The 17,091-nt window shown below is 50.6% G+C and overlaps 1 protein-coding gene across 2 annotated transcripts in view; it reads left to right on the top strand.

Annotated features, from left to right (window-relative positions):
- Nucleotides 1-17,091, top strand: part of ALDH18A1 (aldehyde dehydrogenase 18 family member A1) — a 70,865-nt gene that overhangs the window by 33,309 nt on the left and 20,465 nt on the right. For both annotated transcript variants that reach the window (XM_077258359.1, XM_077258360.1), the window contains exons 14-16: nt 877-1,072; nt 5,351-5,472; nt 6,135-6,321. In XM_077258359.1, the coding sequence (XP_077114474.1) occupies nt 877-1,072; nt 5,351-5,472; nt 6,135-6,321 (505 nt within the window). The remainder of the gene's footprint in view (nt 1-876; nt 1,073-5,350; nt 5,473-6,134; nt 6,322-17,091) is intronic.

The following is a 17,091-nucleotide window of genomic DNA, read 5'->3' on the forward strand; positions in this document are numbered from 1 at the left end:
GCTTTTTAGACAAGATAGGGCATTTTGCATCATGGCGATCTCCTACGTGTGGGATTTATGAGGCACATGTGATGTATACGATGAGGGAATGCAGAGAGAGGCCCATTTTAGAACAAGGTCATCTCTTTGATATGAAGGGTGTATGGAGTGAAATTAACAGATCTCCATTTATGTATAGTGGGATTATTTGAAGATGGAGTGGATCTCAACTTGCCCCGATTCATAGGTATCTCTCATATCTTATTTCATGCATGTAAACTTCTTGCATTTAATTGGTTAGAAACACAACCTCCACCTATGGGAGAACTGCAACGAAAAGTAAAGAATACACTATATCATAAAAGTAACTTCGCCAGTTTGAAAAGCTATGGAGTCCTTGGTTGGACACTCCAGGGCCGCCCACAAATCTTCTAATTAAAGAGAGAATATTTACGATTCTATCCCTTAATTGATAGTCCTCCTCTTTTCCTTCTCCCCTTATATGAATTATATACTCCATTACTCTAGAACTGCTCTGAAAATGAAAATGGTCCTCTCTGGAAGGTTGGTAGGGTTAGGGAATTGAAGTTGAGTTACTTTATGTTTTATACTACAGAATTGTCATTTTATGTTATTTGTAAGATGGAAAATTTGTATTTGGATTTTTTTCAATAAAAATTATTTCATTTTAATAAATCAGCTGAGAAGTGCTCATAAAATGCATTTTTTTAATAATATATTGTCCAGTGCAACAACATAGAGATCATTGTGCTGGGTCAGTATTTCAATACTTGGAGCAGAGATTGTGTACGACATTGGGTCATAGAAAAAAATCTGTTTGGCGCTATTATTTTTATTTTTTTTATATGTGCGAATTTTGTCCCCTCTGCTTTACAGGTGAACACTAGGGAAGATGTTGAGGATCTGTGTCGCCTAAATAAGTTGATTGATTTGATCATCCCCCGTGGCTCTTCTCAGCTGGTCAGAGATATTCAGAACGCGGCTAAGGGAATACCAGTCATGGGCCACAGTGAGGGCATATGCCATGTCTACGTGGACAGTGAAGCCAGTGTGGAGAAAGTCACAAGGATCGGTAAGTACAGGAGACAACGACCTGCAGTGGATCTGATGAGACAATAAATAGGGTTGTGTCATTAAACATTTATCAACAGGAAATATAGAGGTCTATAGATGCAAGTCATATGTCTGAGACCCTCACCAATCTTCAAAATATGGATACCCCTCTCATGTCTGCACGACAGAACAATACCCCTCTAAAACTCTGTTAAATCTCTTAATCGCCGCCCACCGTTTCAATAGCATCGCGCTGGCTTTTCCTCGCGCTGCAGCCAGTCGGAGCGCTCATTCTTTAGGGCTGCCGACTTGTTATGCATTCATTGCCCCCTCTGCTCGGCGCCATCTTCTGCAGCGTCTCCTCTGCAGGAACAAGGTCGGCTTCAGGACTGAGTAGGCTCTGCCTTGAAAAACACAGGCCTGCACTCCCCAGCAGTCCCCTCTCCCCTGTGCAATGTCGAATAGTAGGGAGACCTGCCCCCCCATCACCCTTTCTCTGTGGTACTTCATTTTGCTTGTTCCTCCTGCAACAGGACACTGCCCTTAGGTCAACAGTCAGTCCTCCCAAGATGCTGACTTCCCAGGACCCCCCGCACTGCCCAGAAAGATAGTGCACCTCCTTCCCCAGAGTGGGCGACTGAACTTTCAAAATATGTTGCTGACCTAACGAAGGTATCCCAGACCTTGATTTCAGTCATGGAGCGTCTGCTGAACACGGCAGTCAATGCCAGTGCTTGAGCGTTCCCAGGGACGTTTAGATTTCACCCCCTTCCCTATTCATCCCATCATGACAGACTACGCACAAGATCCAAAAAAAGGAATCTCTTCTCTTCCTCTGGATCTCCATCACTGTCCACATCCTCCAGGATGGCCAATGCCATGGGTCCAACTTCCACTCTGAGTCGCATTTGGACATTGATAACAATCAAGCCTGCAAGCTGCGGGATGTGATAGACTGTCTGATTTTGGCCATCAATCAGACCCTCAACAACAGGGACCAGGAATCCCATATCGCGGAGTTAACAGTATCCTTCAAGAAGGTGAAACTCCCTCCCCGGGTGTTTTGCAACCTTAAGGAATTTTATGCGGTATTTGTTCAGGAGTGGAAGCATCCAGAAAAACGTATTCAGAAGAGAAAATGTATAGAAATCCTTATCCTTTTCCCTCCTGACCTGCTCAAACTCTGGACTGAGTTTCCCGTTGTGAACCTTCTGGTTTCTCGGCTGTACTCCAACACCATCCTCCCTCTTTCGGATGGTGCCTCACTCAGTGACCCTACCGACAGACGATCCCTAGCCAAGTCTGTCTTCAAGGCCCATGGGAGCATCGCTCTGCCCTGATTTGGGTCTCCAAATCAGTTTCCGCCTGGGCTAAGCCTCTTCGTCAAGGCATACTCTCAAGGGCCCCCACTCGAAGAACTAGCTGATCTCGTGGACCAGAATGCTTATGCGGGAAAATATTTCCTCACTGCATCAGTCGACTCTGCAAGCTGCTTTTCTCAGGCCTCCAGCAACATTGTGGCCATTTGCAGTGTCAGCACCCAAAAAATCCCTCCCAGGGTCTACCCTTATTTTGATCCAGGTTAGGTCAGATCGTCAGATGCGACAGGAGGAAAGAGTATCTCCCTCAGCAGAGGCCCACAAGTCCTCCCACCAGAAAAATGCACACTGCATTTTCACTCCTTTCTCCACTTTTCAAACTCTGGGACATCAAGCCATCGAGACCGTTCCCCTTCACTTCAAGAAAAGAGGAGACATTCATTTAAGCAGACGCCTTCTTGGCGGTCACCCAATCAAATCCCGTCAGCCTAAATCAAACATATTTTCCTCTGCATGATGGGTCGATCCCACCTGGGGACTCTCCCAGTTGGACGGCCGTCTTCTTTTCAGGGATGTGTGGTAGTCGCTGACACCTGGATGAGATAGTTCTCTTCCATTTCACACTACCGTTTTCTCAAGTCCCAGCTCACAAGGGATCCCTCGCTGGTTCCTGGGTTTTTTTCAGGCCGTTACCTTCCTCCTTCAGTCTGGAGTCATCATTCCTGTTCCCTCCTAAGATCGCTTCTCAGGTTTCTACTCAAACCTTTTTGCGATCCCAAAAAGGATGGCTCTGTCCGTTCGATTCTACAACTCAAACTCCTGAACAAGTGTGTTCGAATCCACCGCTTCAGGATGATGTGCCTTTGTTCAGTAATTGCCTCCATGGAGCCTGCAGAGTTCCTCTGTGCAGTGGATGACATCCAGAATACCTACCTCCACATCCCAATCTGTGCAGCACAGCAAAGATTCTTCGCTTTACAGTTCAGGATTCGCACTTCCACTTCACGGTGCTTCCCTTCGGTTTAGTGTTGTCGGCCATCAGAGTTTTCACGTAGGTCATGGCAGCGGTCATGGCCCTCCTTCATCCCAGGGAAATTCTAGCTATCTCCTACCTGGACGATCTTCTATCAAGGCTCCGTCCTGTCAGGACTGCTGCGTGAGTCTCCAAGTGACGCTCAACACGCTATCCCATCTGGGCCGGCTTATCAACACAGCAAAGTCTACTCTGATCTCTGCCCAGTTCTTAGGTTTTTGTTTTTTTTAGGCATGTTCTTTGTTATCACGCACGCAAGGGTCCTTCTGCCTGAGGAATAGGTCTCCTCCCTTCTCTGGATTCGCTCTGTTGTCTCCCATCACCCTGTCCACTTCGAGTTGGTATAAGACTGCTTGGCAAGTTGGTTGCCACTATGGAAGTAGTTCACGTGGACATTAGAAACATTAGAATGGCTCAGACCTTATTTTTGTTGTATAGACATGGTATCTGAAAATGCTCTAAACTGGGCGAAGGTCATTTTGAAGGGAGGAGGTGAGCTGTGACATCACCTTTTGTGAATGGTGGATCCGTGTCATCTGCTGTATATAGAGGTGTTATCAGACATTGTACAGGAGGAGGAGGTGAGTTGTGACATCACCTATTGTGAATGGTGGATCCTGTGTTATCTACTGTATATAGAGGTGTTATCAGTCATTGTACAGGAGGTGAGCTGTGACATCACCTAGGGGGTAGCGCCCAATTCAGGGATCTTCAGTACCCGGTAAGATCTGGCTATGGGTTGTGTCCTGGTGGGGAGCCTTATTACGCCAGTGGGCTTCTTACTCGTATCCTCCTAGGGACTCTCCATAGATCAGTCCCCTTTTCTGGGCTGTGTAATTGTCAGAGCCTTATGATAAAAGCCAGATTTGGCATGATTTTTGACAGATGGGCCATATTTATAGGCTTTACAGCTCAGTTCTGGGGGGTTTCTGAAGGTTACAGCTCCTTCATCTAAACATTATTATATGTAGAAATCCTGTGCTGTTTGCTAGCAAGGATAAGGGTACTGATGTTATCTTATGGTGTCTTCACTTGGTGTTTAAGTGTGTAAAAAAATAATTTTTTACTGATTTTTTTTCAATAAACTTTTTGTATAATTATTACCTTTTATAAATCCTCCTTTTGTCCTCCTGTGTTGGCATATGATGTATTGGGAGTTGTAGATATAGGGGCCGGGATATTTTCCTGGGCCACCTTTCACTATGAGTCTGGGTATATGTGCAGTTATTGTACAGGAGGAGGAAGTGAGCTGTGACATCACGTATTGTGAATGGTGGATCCTGTGTTATCTACTGTATATAGAGGTGTTATCAGTCATTGTACAGGAGGAGGTGAGCTGTGACATCACCTATTGTGAATGGTGGATCCTGTGTTATCTACTGTATATAGAGGTGTTATCCGTCATTGTACAGGAGGAGGAGGAGAGCTGTGACATCACCTATTGTGAATGTTGGATCCTATGTTACCTACTGTATATAGAGGGGTTATCAGTCATTGTACGGGAGGAGGAAGTGAGCTGTGACATCACCTATTGTGAATGTTGGATCCTATTTTACCTACTGTATATAGAGGTGTTATCAGTCATTGTACAGGTGGAGGAGGTGAGCTGTGACATCACCTATTGTGAATGGTGGACCCTGTTATCTACTGTGTATAGAGGTCTCCTCCATCTCCATCAGTCATTGTACAGGAGGAGGTGAGCTGTGACCTCTATTGAGAATTGCGGATCCTGTGTTGTCTTCTGTATATAGAGGTGTTATCAGCTTTCTTAATCTTGTCCCTGATTATAATGTGACTGAAAAAGTCTTTTGTACAGTACAGGAATGCATTTCATTTCTCTCCAATTTTCATGGAAAAAAACATGTATGCTTAAACAGTGTGTGCTGATTTCTGTGCTAGTTCTGATTTTTATTTTTCCTTCTTTATCATTTTTTATCATTTTTAGTTCGAGATTCAAAGTGTGAGTATCCTGCTGCTTGCAATGCTATGGAGACTCTGCTCATCCACCGAGATGTCCTGAGAACACCACTGTTTGACCAAATCATTGACATGCTGAGAGTGGAGCAGGTGATCGATATACAATGAATGTAAAGCTTCAACAGGAGTCATTGATCATCAGTTTTATTTATTTAAAGGCTTAATCCCCCCCCACCACCACCACCACCTTCATGTATCTTGGATGTATACTGTATATGCCATAAATGCCTGAAGTGGGAATACCCCTTTAATACCACTAATTTTTGCCTACCATTAGGAATCCTATTGCTGTTGGATTTGTACATCAAAAGTACAGAAATTAAATAGTGTTACAGGGATTCTCCTCTGTATACCCAGGATATAATTGTTGGCATCCCTAGTGATTACTAGAGTGCGAGTCCTGAATCCCGTTTCTATGTGACCCCCAGTAAAGAGAACCTTGAATGGTGTCAAAATGTACGGCACTAATGGAAACAGTCGAGTGCAGCTTTTCCTTTGTTTGTCAGCCCCAATGAATATTAGTTTGTTGGATTTAAAAAAAAAAAAAAGTTTGTTTCTGAAATTCCTATAGACTTAAGTAAAGCCTTCATTTGCACCCCTCCTGTATTGAGGCCATTGCTGCTGGCTGGTTTGCCTTGTGGAACCAAGTCAGGTGACTTTTCATAGATGATTGAACTTGTGCTTGTAGCCTATCCATTTATGGGGAAAGTAGAGGGGAAAAAATGCTTAAATCAATTATTACTACAACGCAGGTAAAAATCCACGCTGGTCCAAAGTTTGCCTCCTACTTGACCTTTAGCCCCTCGGAAGTAAAATCCCTGCGGTCAGAATATGGAGATCTGGAGTGCTGCATTGAAGTGGTGGATGGCGTTGAAGATGCGATTGAACATATCCACAAATATGGCAGCTCCCACACGGACGCCATCATCACGGAGAATGGTGAGTAGTGTTGAGCATTCCGATACCGCAAGTATCGGGTATCGGCCGATACTAGCGGTATCGGAATTCCGATACCGGGATTCCGATACTTGGCGCGTATCGGATACCGGAATCGGAAGTTCCATGATTCAAAATTCAGAAATTCAGCCAATGAGAAAGATTCCAAGTGTGGGCACATCCTGTTTAGCATGGAGGGCATGAAAGTACTGGCAAGGCTGTGATTGGCTGCTGAAATGATGTCATGATGCAGTTTAAAAGTCGCTGGCGCCATTTTGCGATCACTCTGCTGTGAATTCAGTTAGTGACAGGACGCTGTTTGCTGACTGAGGGACAGTTTAGAGATAGCGATTTGCTTCTTTGTGCTTTCCAAAGGCTAATTTAGCAACCGCTGTGTTCACCTACTATTCACCTTGCTTTTGCCTTGTAGCGCTGTTTTCACAGCGATCTGCAAGGTCTCTCTGTGTGTGTGTGTGTGAGTGCAGCCCACTCTCTAGTCTGAGTGCAGCCACATAGGCCATCCATAGCTGGTTGTATTCAGTTCAGGGAGGGTGGTTCATTGCCTCATACTGTCCTTTTTTTTTTTTTTTTTTGAAGTAGTGCAGGCTGCTGCACATTTTTTCAAATAATTCCTATTAGTGTCTTTCCACCCGTCTCCATCTAATTTGTGGAAAAACACTACATAGGATAAAGTAGAGGAGGGTTTTTGGGCCTTGCAGCGCCGTTTACGGCTGTCTGCACGGTCTCCGTGTGACTGCAGCTCGCCCTGTAGTCTGTGAGCAGCCGTAGCTTGGTTGTCTCCAGCTCAGGGTTGTTCACTGCGTCATACCGCCAAATCAATTTTAATTTTTTTTCAAGTACTGTAGTCTGCTGTTAATTAATTTAAAAAAATCCTATTAGTGTCTTTCCACCCGTCTCCAGCTAATTTGTGGAAAAACACTACATAGGATAAAGTAGAGGAGGGTTTTTGGGCCTTGCAGCGCCGTTTACGGCTGTCTGCACGGTCTCCGTGTGACTGCAGCTCGCCCTGTAGTCTGTGAGCAGCTATAGCCTGGTTGTCTCCAGCTCAGGGTTGTTCACTGCGTCATACCGCCAAATCAATTTTAATTTTTTTTCAAGTACTGTAGTCTGCTGCTAATTAATTTAAAAAAATCCTATTAGTGTCTTTCCACCCGTCTCCAGCTAATTTGTGGAAAAACACTACATAGGATAAAGTAGAGGAGGGTTTTTGGGCCTTGCAGCGCCGTTTACGGCTGTCTGCACGGTCTCCGTGTGACTGCAGCTCGCCCTGTAGTCTGTGAGCAGCCGTAGCTTGGTTGTCTCCAGCTCAGGGTTGTTAACTGCGTCATACCGCCAAATCAATTTTAATTTTTTTTCAAGTACTGTAGTCTGCTGCTAATTAATTTAAAAAAATCCTATTAGTGTCTTTCCACCCGTCTCCAGCTAATTTGTGGAAAAACACTACATAGGATAAAGTAGAGGAGGGTTTTTGGGCCTTACAGCGCCGTTAACGTCTGTCTGCACGGTCTCCGTGTGACTGCAGCTCTATCCGTTGTCAGTTCAGCCCCCAAAAAAGAAATAAATAATAAAGTTCACCAAACACACCAGTTACACCACTTTACATTTGTGTAGGCCACATTAACTCATATTAAAGTCTAGTCCACACTTTAGCTAATTAGTGTTTCTTATACCTGTTAGGAGGAGTTTTTCAGGAATAAGCACACAAAGCCGTTAGTACTTTTCTGCTTTTCTTTATCAGTCAACCACGATGAAGAAGGCAGTGAGTAAGGCACGTGGGCGTGGGCGCGGAGCAGGGAGGGGACGTGGGGATTCTGTGCCCGCTGCGGGCACCGGTGACTCATCAGCACCCACTTTCACGAGGGAACAGTCGTTCATGCGCAGCTTTGTCGCCGAGCGCCGTACACCGCTGCTGCGTGAAGACCAAATTGAAGCCGTTGTGGGATGGATGGCAGCTAATGCATCAACTTCCATTAGTGCCACATCCTCTCAGACACAGAGCACTGGAGAGCAGCCATCTGTCTCTTCACCACCTGCCAAATTGCCCAGGCAGACAGAGAGCCCAGGACAGGAGCCGTCTCTACTTCTGTTCTCTGAATCTCTTGGCTTGGAAACAGGGGGCCAGCCAAGCAGCATTGGAGAAATGGAAGAAGAGGCAGGGTGCAGTGATGCCCAACAGCTTTTTCTCTCTGAGTCTGAAGAGGCGGGTGGGCCAGTGGCTCCGTTCACCACATCGCAGGCCGCATCAGCTGATGATGACACTCAGGTGCCACTTACTGGTGCGTGCTCTGCTGCTGAGACTACCCGGGAGGAGCAGTTGGGGGCAGAGGGTAGTGTGGATGACGAGGTCCTTGACCCATCTTGGCGTCAGGGACAGGAAGGTGGTGGGAGCAGCTCTGAGGAAGAGATTCCCCGTACGGTCCAAAGAGGGAGAGGGAGGGGGAAGACTGCGGATCCTGCAGCCTCCGCTTTGGCACCCGTAAGGAGCATGTCTCTTCCAAAAGTCAAAAGGGGGGCTCCCAAGACTTGCAGTGCCTGGTCCTTTTTTGACACAGTTGCAGATGACATTTGCTATGTCAGATGCAAGGTGTGTCATCAAAAAATCAAAAGAGGTCAAAAAGTCGCCAACCTCAATACCTCCAACATGTGGAAACATGTGCGCAACAGGCACCCGGCGGAGTTAGACAAACACACTGAAGAGCTAGGCCAACCAACAGCGGCAGCTACCACCTCTTCAGCTCGTGTTGCCTCTTCCTCTAGCTCACACGCAGCTGGTTCGGCTTCCTCCCAGGATCGCCGTGGAAGAACCTCTGGCCCTGTTGTCCAGAGACCCGCTGTAATTCCACCCGCAGCACCACTTTCCCAGTCAACCACACACTCCCAGCCCAGTCTACAGCCATCGGTAGTACAGGCATGGGAGAAAAGGCGGCCTTTCTCGTCAAACCACCCACGAGCACAGGCTCTGACTGCAGGCATTGCCAAACTTCTGTCACTGGAAATGCTGTCATTCAGGCTGGTGGAGACTGACAGCTTCCGTGACTTGATGTCATTGGCAGTCCCACAGTACAGTGTGCCCAGCCGCTTTTACTTCAGCAGGCAAGCCGTCCCTGCCCTGCACAAGCATGTGGAGGGACACATAAAACACGCGCTACTGAACGCCGTCAGTAGCAAGGTCCACCTCACCACCGATGCGTGGACCAGTCAACATGGACAGGGGCGATACCTTTCCCTCACTGCCCATTGGGTTAATGTAGTTGAGCCGGGTACAGACCGTGCGAGTGGCGCAGGACGTGTCCTGCCCACTCCAAGGATTGCAGGAATCCATTCTGTACGCATTGACTCCTCCTCTTACACCAGTTCCTCAGAATCATCGCTGCAGGAGCCGTCACAGTCCACCTCCACATGGACCCGTGATGAACGTGTACCTGTTACGACCGACATGAGCACAGCCGTGGCCAAACGTCAACAGGCCGTCTTGAAATTAATTTTTTTGGGGAATCGTAGCCACACAGCGCAGGAGCTCTGGAATGCCATCAAGCAGGAGAGCGATGTGTGGTTTGAGCCAGCGAATCTCCAGCCAGGCATGGTAGTGTGTGATAATGGCCGAAATCTGGTGGCAGCCCTGGGCCTCGGCAACCTCACTCACATCCCATGTCTGGCACATGTGCTCAATTTGGTCGTGCAGAGTTTTTTGAGGGACTATCCGGATCTTGATGCACTGCTGCACAAGGTCCGCCTAGAGTGTGCTCACTTGCGGCGTTCCAGCACGGCAAAAGCGCGCATTGCGGCTCTGCAGCGCCGACACCGCCTGCCGGAACATCGCATCATATGTGACCTACCTACCAGGTGGAATTCCACGTTACATATGTTGGAGCGGTTGTGTGAGCAGCAGCAAGCTGTAATGGAGTACCAGCTGTATCAGGCGCACAAAAGTCGCAGTCAGCGCCGTACAGACTTCACAACCACAGAGTGGGCCACTATGAAGGATGTCTGCCAGGTTTTGCGTCCCTTCGATTATTCCACGCGGATGGCGAGTGCAGATGATGCACTAGTCAGCATGACTGTCCCCCTTATCTGCCTGCTTGAAAAATCACTGCAAGCGCTAAGGGATGATGTTGTGGAAGAGGTGGAGGATGAGGATTCACCACTTCCATCATCTTCTGGACAGTCAGCGCCACGTGGTTCCTCACAAACGCGTAGGCAGGGGACAGTTTGTGAGGAGGATGAGGAGGAGTCAATGGAGGAGGAAGACATCCGTCCAGAGGAGGGAGTTACACAATTGTCCAGTACTCAGTGTGTACAGCGAGGGTGGGGTGATGACGAGCGGGCAGAGATCACGCCTCCAGCTGGGGACAGCGTTTCTTGGGCAGTTGGCAGTCTGCAGCACATGGTGGATTACATGCTGCAGTGCCTGAGAAACGACCGCCGCATCGACCACATTCTCAACATGTCTGATTACTGGGTGTTCACCCTCCTCGATCCTCGCTACCGGGACAACGTAGAAAGCCTCATCACACCGTTGAACCGGGAGCGAAAAATGCGGGAGTACCAAGACACACTGGTCAGTTCCATCATCTTCTCCATTCCAACTGAGAGAAGTGCTGCTAGTGCATTCCAAAGCAGCTCAGTGCGTCCAGGCAGTGGTGGAGGCTCTGCACAAAGAGGGAGCAGAAGCAGTGCCTCTGCCCAAGGCAAGACCAGTATGGCCCAACTGTGGCACAGTTTTGTGTGCCCCCCACAAAAGTCTACACCATCACAGACGGCTCCAGTCAGCAGGAGGCAACGGTTCCGTCAGATGGTGACAGACTACATGTCTTGCCCTCTTGCTGTACTCCCAGACGGCTCTTCCCCTTTCAAGTTTTGGGTCTCAAAGCTGGATACATGGCCAGAGCTAAGCCAGTATGCATTGGAGGTGCTGTCTTGCCCTGCGGCCAGTGTATTATCGGAACGTGTCTTTAGTGCTGCAGGTGGTGTACTAACTGACCGTCGCATGCGACTATCCTCCGATAACGTTGACCGGCTTACTTTCCTGAAAATGAACAAGGCCTGGATCTCGCAGGAATTTGCCACTCCTCCTCCTGATTAAATAATTAGGTCACTGTATACGTTATCCAGGTCTCCTGTTGTGTTCATCTTTCAACCACCTGAACTTACATTCCTGGGCTCCAACAACGCCAGTTGAGGCTCAGAAGTGCCATCTGCACAGTCAAAACATACGACCCAGTGTTATTGGGTTTCAGTAACGTCAGCTGATCCCCAGCTGTGTAGCCGGCAATGTGTCCTGCGACCGCCACGCTGGCACAACTGAAATGTAAGGGAACCTGTCCCCCCCCCCCCCCAAGGCGTTTGTTACTGAAAGAGCCACCTTGTGCAGCAGTAATGCTGCACAAGGAAAAGGTAGCTATTTTCATTATGCTCCTTGCACACGCAGAACTTAACACTTATAAAATGTGTCCACTGATACCGTAAAACCGTCCCGGAGGTGGGACTTTCCTTCGTAATATGACGCAGCACAGCTGTCATTCCTACCCCCTCGGCGCCGTGCCCCGGCTCCTCATCGTTGTTTGATTCCGTCCCGGAGCCTGCGCTGTTAGGTTATCCCTTGGCCAGGCACACTTAGCGCTGCCCATCTTCTGACATCATTTGGTGTCAGGCTGGCTGCGCCTGTGCGGCCGCGCTGTCCGAGAGCCCGCCTCGCAGTGTGGTCTAATGTAATCCCACCGCGGGCCTGGGATCAGTGGCCATGCGCAGTGCATATCCTCGCCTCTCGCTCCACTCCCTACGGCTTCTTCAGACTGTGCGGTGCCAGCTGATCCGTAATAGCATGCCACGGCCGTGGCAGCGCACAGTCTGAAAAAGCCGTAGGGAGGGGAGCGAGAGGCGAGGATATGCACTGCGCATGGCCACTGATCCCAGGCCCGCGGTGGGATTACATTAGACCACACTGCGAGGCGGGCTCTCGGACAGCGCGGCCGCACAAGCGCAGCCAGCCTGACACCAAATGATGTCAGAAGATGGGCAGCGCTAAGTGTGCCTGGCCAAGGGATAACCTAACAGCGCAGGCTCCGGGACGGAATCAAACAACGATGAGGAGCCGGGGCACGGCGCCGAGGGGGTAGGAATGACAGCTGTGCTGCGTCATATTACGAAGGAAAGTCCCACCTCCGGGACAGTTTCACGGTTTCAGGGGACACATTTTATAAGTGTTTAGTTCTGTGCTTGCAAGGAGCATAATTAAAAGAGCCACCTTTTCCTTTTGCATCTTTTGAGCTGCACAAGCTGGCTCTTTCAGCTACAAATGCCTTGGGGGGGGGGGTTAAAGGTTCCCTTTCTCCAATCAGGCTTCGGCCTACATTGTGTTCCTCTGCTTCTACTGCTGTCCCTGGGCTCCAACACCGCTAGTTGTTGCCTGGTAGTGCTGTACGCACAGTCAACAGTCGCTCCTCTGTTATTGGGGTTCAGTAACGTCAGCTGTTCCCCTGCTGTGTGTGTGGCAATCCCTCCAACCTCCTCCAACCTCATCCAAACTCCTCCTCCTCCACCTGTCCCTGGGCTCCAACACCGCTAGTTGCCGTCCAGAAGTGCTGTACGCACAGTCAACAGTCGCTCCTCTGTTATTGGGGTTCAGTAACGTCAGCTGTTCCCCTGCTGTGTGTGTGGCAATCCCTCCTACCTCCTCCAACCTCCTCCTACCTCCTCCTCCTCCACCTGTCCCTGGGCTCCAACACCGCCAGTTGCCGTCCAGAAGTGCTGTACGCACAGTCAACAGTCCCTCCTCTGTTATTGGGGTTCAGTAACGTCAGCTGTTCCCCTGCTGTGTGTGTGGCAATCCCTCCTACCTCCTCCAACCTCCTCCAACCTCCTCCTCCTCCACCTGTCCCTGGGCTCCAACACCGCTAGTTGCCGTCCAGAAGTGCTGTACGCACAGTCAACAGTCGCTCCTCTGTTATTGGGGTTCAGTAACGTCAGCTGTTCCCCTGCTGTGTGTGTGGCAATCCCTCCTACCTCCTCCAACCTCCTCCTACCTCCTCCTCCTCCACCTGTCCCTGGGCTCCAACACCGCCAGTTGCCGTCCAGAAGTGCTGTACGCACAGTCAACAGTCCCTCCTCTGTTATTGGGGTTCAGTAACGTCAGCTGTTCCCCTGCTGTGTGTGTGGCAATCCCTCCTACCTCCTCCTACCTCCTCCACCTGTCCCTGGGCTCCAACACCGCCAGTTGCCGTCCAGAAGTGCTGTACGCACAGTCAACAGTCCCTCCTCTGTTATTGGGGTTCAGTAACGTCAGCTGTTCCCCTGCTGTGTGTGTGGCAATCCCTCCAACCTCCTCCAACCTCATCCAAACTCCTCCTCCTCCACCTGTCCCTGGGCTCCAACACCGCTAGTTGCCGTCCAGAAGTGCTGTACGCACAGTCAACAGTCGCTCCTCTGTTATTGGGGTTCAGTAACGTCAGCTGTTCCCCTGCTGTGTGTGTGGCAATCCCTCCTACCTCCTCCAACCTCCTCCTACCTCCTCCTCCTCCACCTGTCCCTGGGCTCCAACACCGCCAGTTGCCGTCCAGAAGTGCTGTACGCACAGTCAACAGTCCCTCCTCTGTTATTGGGGTTCAGTAACGTCAGCTGTTCCCCTGCTGTGTGTGTGGCAATCCCTCCTACCTCCTCCTACCTCCTCCACCTGTCCCTGGGCTCCAACACCGCCAGTTGCCGTCCAGAAGTGCTGTACGCACAGTCAACAGTCCCTCCTCTGTTATTGGGGTTCAGTAACGTCAGCTGTTCCCCTGCTGTGTGTGTGGCAATCCCTCCAACCTCCTCCAACCTCATCCAAACTCCTCCTCCTCCACCTGTCCCTGGGCTCCAACACCGCTAGTTGCCGTCCAGAAGTGCTGTACGCACAGTCAACAGTCGCTCCTCTGTTATTGGGGTTCAGTAACGTCAGCTGTTCCCCTGCTGTGTGTGTGGCAATCCCTCCTACCTCCTCCAACCTCCTCCTACCTCCTCCTCCTCCACCTGTCCCTGGGCTCCAACACCGCCAGTTGCCGTCCAGAAGTGCTGTACGCACAGTCAACAGTCCCTCCTCTGTTATTGGGGTTCAGTAACGTCAGCTGTTCCCCTGCTGTGTGTGTGGCAATCCCTCCTACCTCCTCCTACCTCCTCCACCTGTCCCTGGGCTCCAACACCGCCAGTTGCCGTCCAGAAGTGCTGTACGCACAGTCAACAGTCCCTCCTCTGTTATTGGGGTTCAGTAACGTCAGCTGTTCCCCTGCTGTGTGTGTGGCAATCCCTCCTACCTCCTCCAACCTCCTCCTACCTCCTCCTCCTCCACCTGTCCCTGGGCTCCAACACCGCCAGTTGCCGTCCAGAAGTGCTGTACGCACAGTCAACAGTCCCTCCTCTGTTATTGGGGTTCAGTAACGTCAGCTGTTCCCCTGCTGTGTGTGTGGCAATCCCTCCTACCTCCTCCTACCTCCTCCTCCTCCACCTGTCCCTGGGCTCCAACACCGCCAGTTGCCGTCCAGAAGTGCTGTACGCACAGTCAACAGTCCCTCCTCTGTTATTGGGGTTCAGTAACGTCAGCTGTTCCCCTGCTGTGTGTGTGGCAATCCCTCCTACCTCCTCCAACCTCCTCCAACCTCCTCCTCCTCCACCTGTCCCTGGGCTCCAACACCGCTAGTTGCCGTCCAGAAGTGCTGTACGCACAGTCAACAGTCGCTCCTCTGTTATTGGGGTTCAGTAACGTCAGCTGTTCCCCTGCTGTGTGTGTGGCAATCCCTCCTACCTCCTCCAACCTCCTCCTACCTCCTCCTCCTCCACCTGTCCCTGGGCTCCAACACCGCCAGTTGCCGTCCAGAAGTGCTGTACGCACAGTCAACAGTCCCTCCTCTGTTATTGGGGTTCAGTAACGTCAGCTGTTCCCCTGCTGTGTGTGTGGCAATCCCTCCTACCTCCTCCTACCTCCTCCACCTGTCCCTGGGCTCCAACACCGCCAGTTGCCGTCCAGAAGTGCTGTACGCACAGTCAACAGTCCCTCCTCTGTTATTGGGGTTCAGTAACGTCAGCTGTTCCCCTGCTGTGTGTGTGGCAATCCCTCCAACCTCCTCCAACCTCCTCCAACCTCCTCCTCCTCCACCTGTCCCTGGGCTCCAACACCGCTAGTTGCCGTCCAGAAGTGCTGTACGCACAGAGCCAAACACCTCGCCAATGTGTTAGTGGGGTTCAGCACCGCCAGCTGTTCCCCTGCTGTGTATACGGCAACGTGTACTGCGACCGCCACGCAGACACAACAAGTTAAATGTAAGGGAACCTGACCCCCCCCCCCCCCAGGCGTTTGTTACTGAAGGAGCCACCTTGTGCAGCAGTAATAATGCAAAGGGAAAAAGTGCCTCTTTTCGTGATGCTCCTTGCACATGCTGAACCTAACACTTATGAAATGTGTCCCCACACAGCGTTAAACCGTCCGGTAGGTGGAACTTTCCTTTGTCGTGTGACGCAGCACAGCCATCATTTTTACCCCCTTGGCGCCGTGCGCCCACTCCTCAGCGTTGTTTGAATCTGTCCCGGAGCCTGCGCTGTTAGGTTAGCCCTTGGCCATGCACACATGTTGCGCTGCCCGTCTTCTGACCTCATTTGGTGTCAGGCTGGCTGCGCCTGTGCGGGTGCGCTGGTCGAGATCCCGCCTCGCAGTGTCGTCTAATGTAATCCCACCGCGGGCCTGTGATCCGTGCCCGTGCGCAGTGCATATCCTCTCCTCTCACTCCCCTCCCTACGGCTTCTTCAGACTGTGCGATGTCAGCTGGTCCCTAATAGCATGCCACGGCCGTGACAACGCACAGTCTGAAAAAGCCGTAGGGAGGGGAGTGAGAGGACAGGATATGCACTGCGCACGGGCACGGATCACAGGCCCGCGGTGGGATTACATTAGACGACACTGCGAGGCGGGATCTCGGCCAGCGCACCCGCACAGGCGCAGCCAGCCTGACACCAAATGAGGTCAGAAGACGGGCAGCGCAACATGTGTGCATGGCCAAGGGCTAACCTAACAGCGCAGGCTCCGGGACAGATTCAAACAACGCTGAGGAGTGGGCGCACGGCGCCAAGGGGGTAAAAATGATGGCTGTGCTGCGTCACACGACAAAGGAAAGTTCCACCTACCGGACGGTTTAACGCTGTGAGGAGACACATTTCATAAATGTTTGGTTCCGCATGTACAAGGACCATAATTAAAAGAGCTAAGTTTACCTTTTCCAGCATTAGTGCTGTACACAATGGCTCTTTCAGCTACAAACGCCTGGGGGGGGGGGTGTTAAAGGTTTCCTTTCAACTTGCTCGAGTGCAGGCTTCGGCCTACACTCCGCTCCCCCTGCTCCTCCTGCTGTCCCTGGGCTCTAACACACCGCCAGTTTTTGCCCAGATGTGCTAGCTGCACAGAGAAAAACACCAGCCAATGTGTCAGTGGGGTCCAGCACCGCCAGCTGTTCCCCTGCTGTGCAGCCGGCAACGTGTCCTGCAAAAGCCACGCAGACACAAGAACTGAAATTGAAGGGAACCTGTCCCCCCTCCCCCAGGCGTTTTTACGTTATCCAGCCACCTTGTACAGCGGTAATGCTGCATGTGTGCAAGGTGGCTCATAAACGTATTCTCCTCGCACATGTGGAACTGAAAACACGTCTGAAATGTGTCCTCTGTGTGACCATTTAACCGTCCCGGGGGTGTGACTTTCCTTTGTAATGACACGCTGCAACCCCCTTGGTAGCGCTGCCC

The sequence above is a fragment of the Ranitomeya variabilis genome, chromosome 4, assembly GCF_051348905.1.
Source record: "Ranitomeya variabilis isolate aRanVar5 chromosome 4, aRanVar5.hap1, whole genome shotgun sequence".
Lineage (NCBI taxonomy): Eukaryota > Metazoa > Chordata > Amphibia > Anura > Dendrobatidae > Ranitomeya > Ranitomeya variabilis.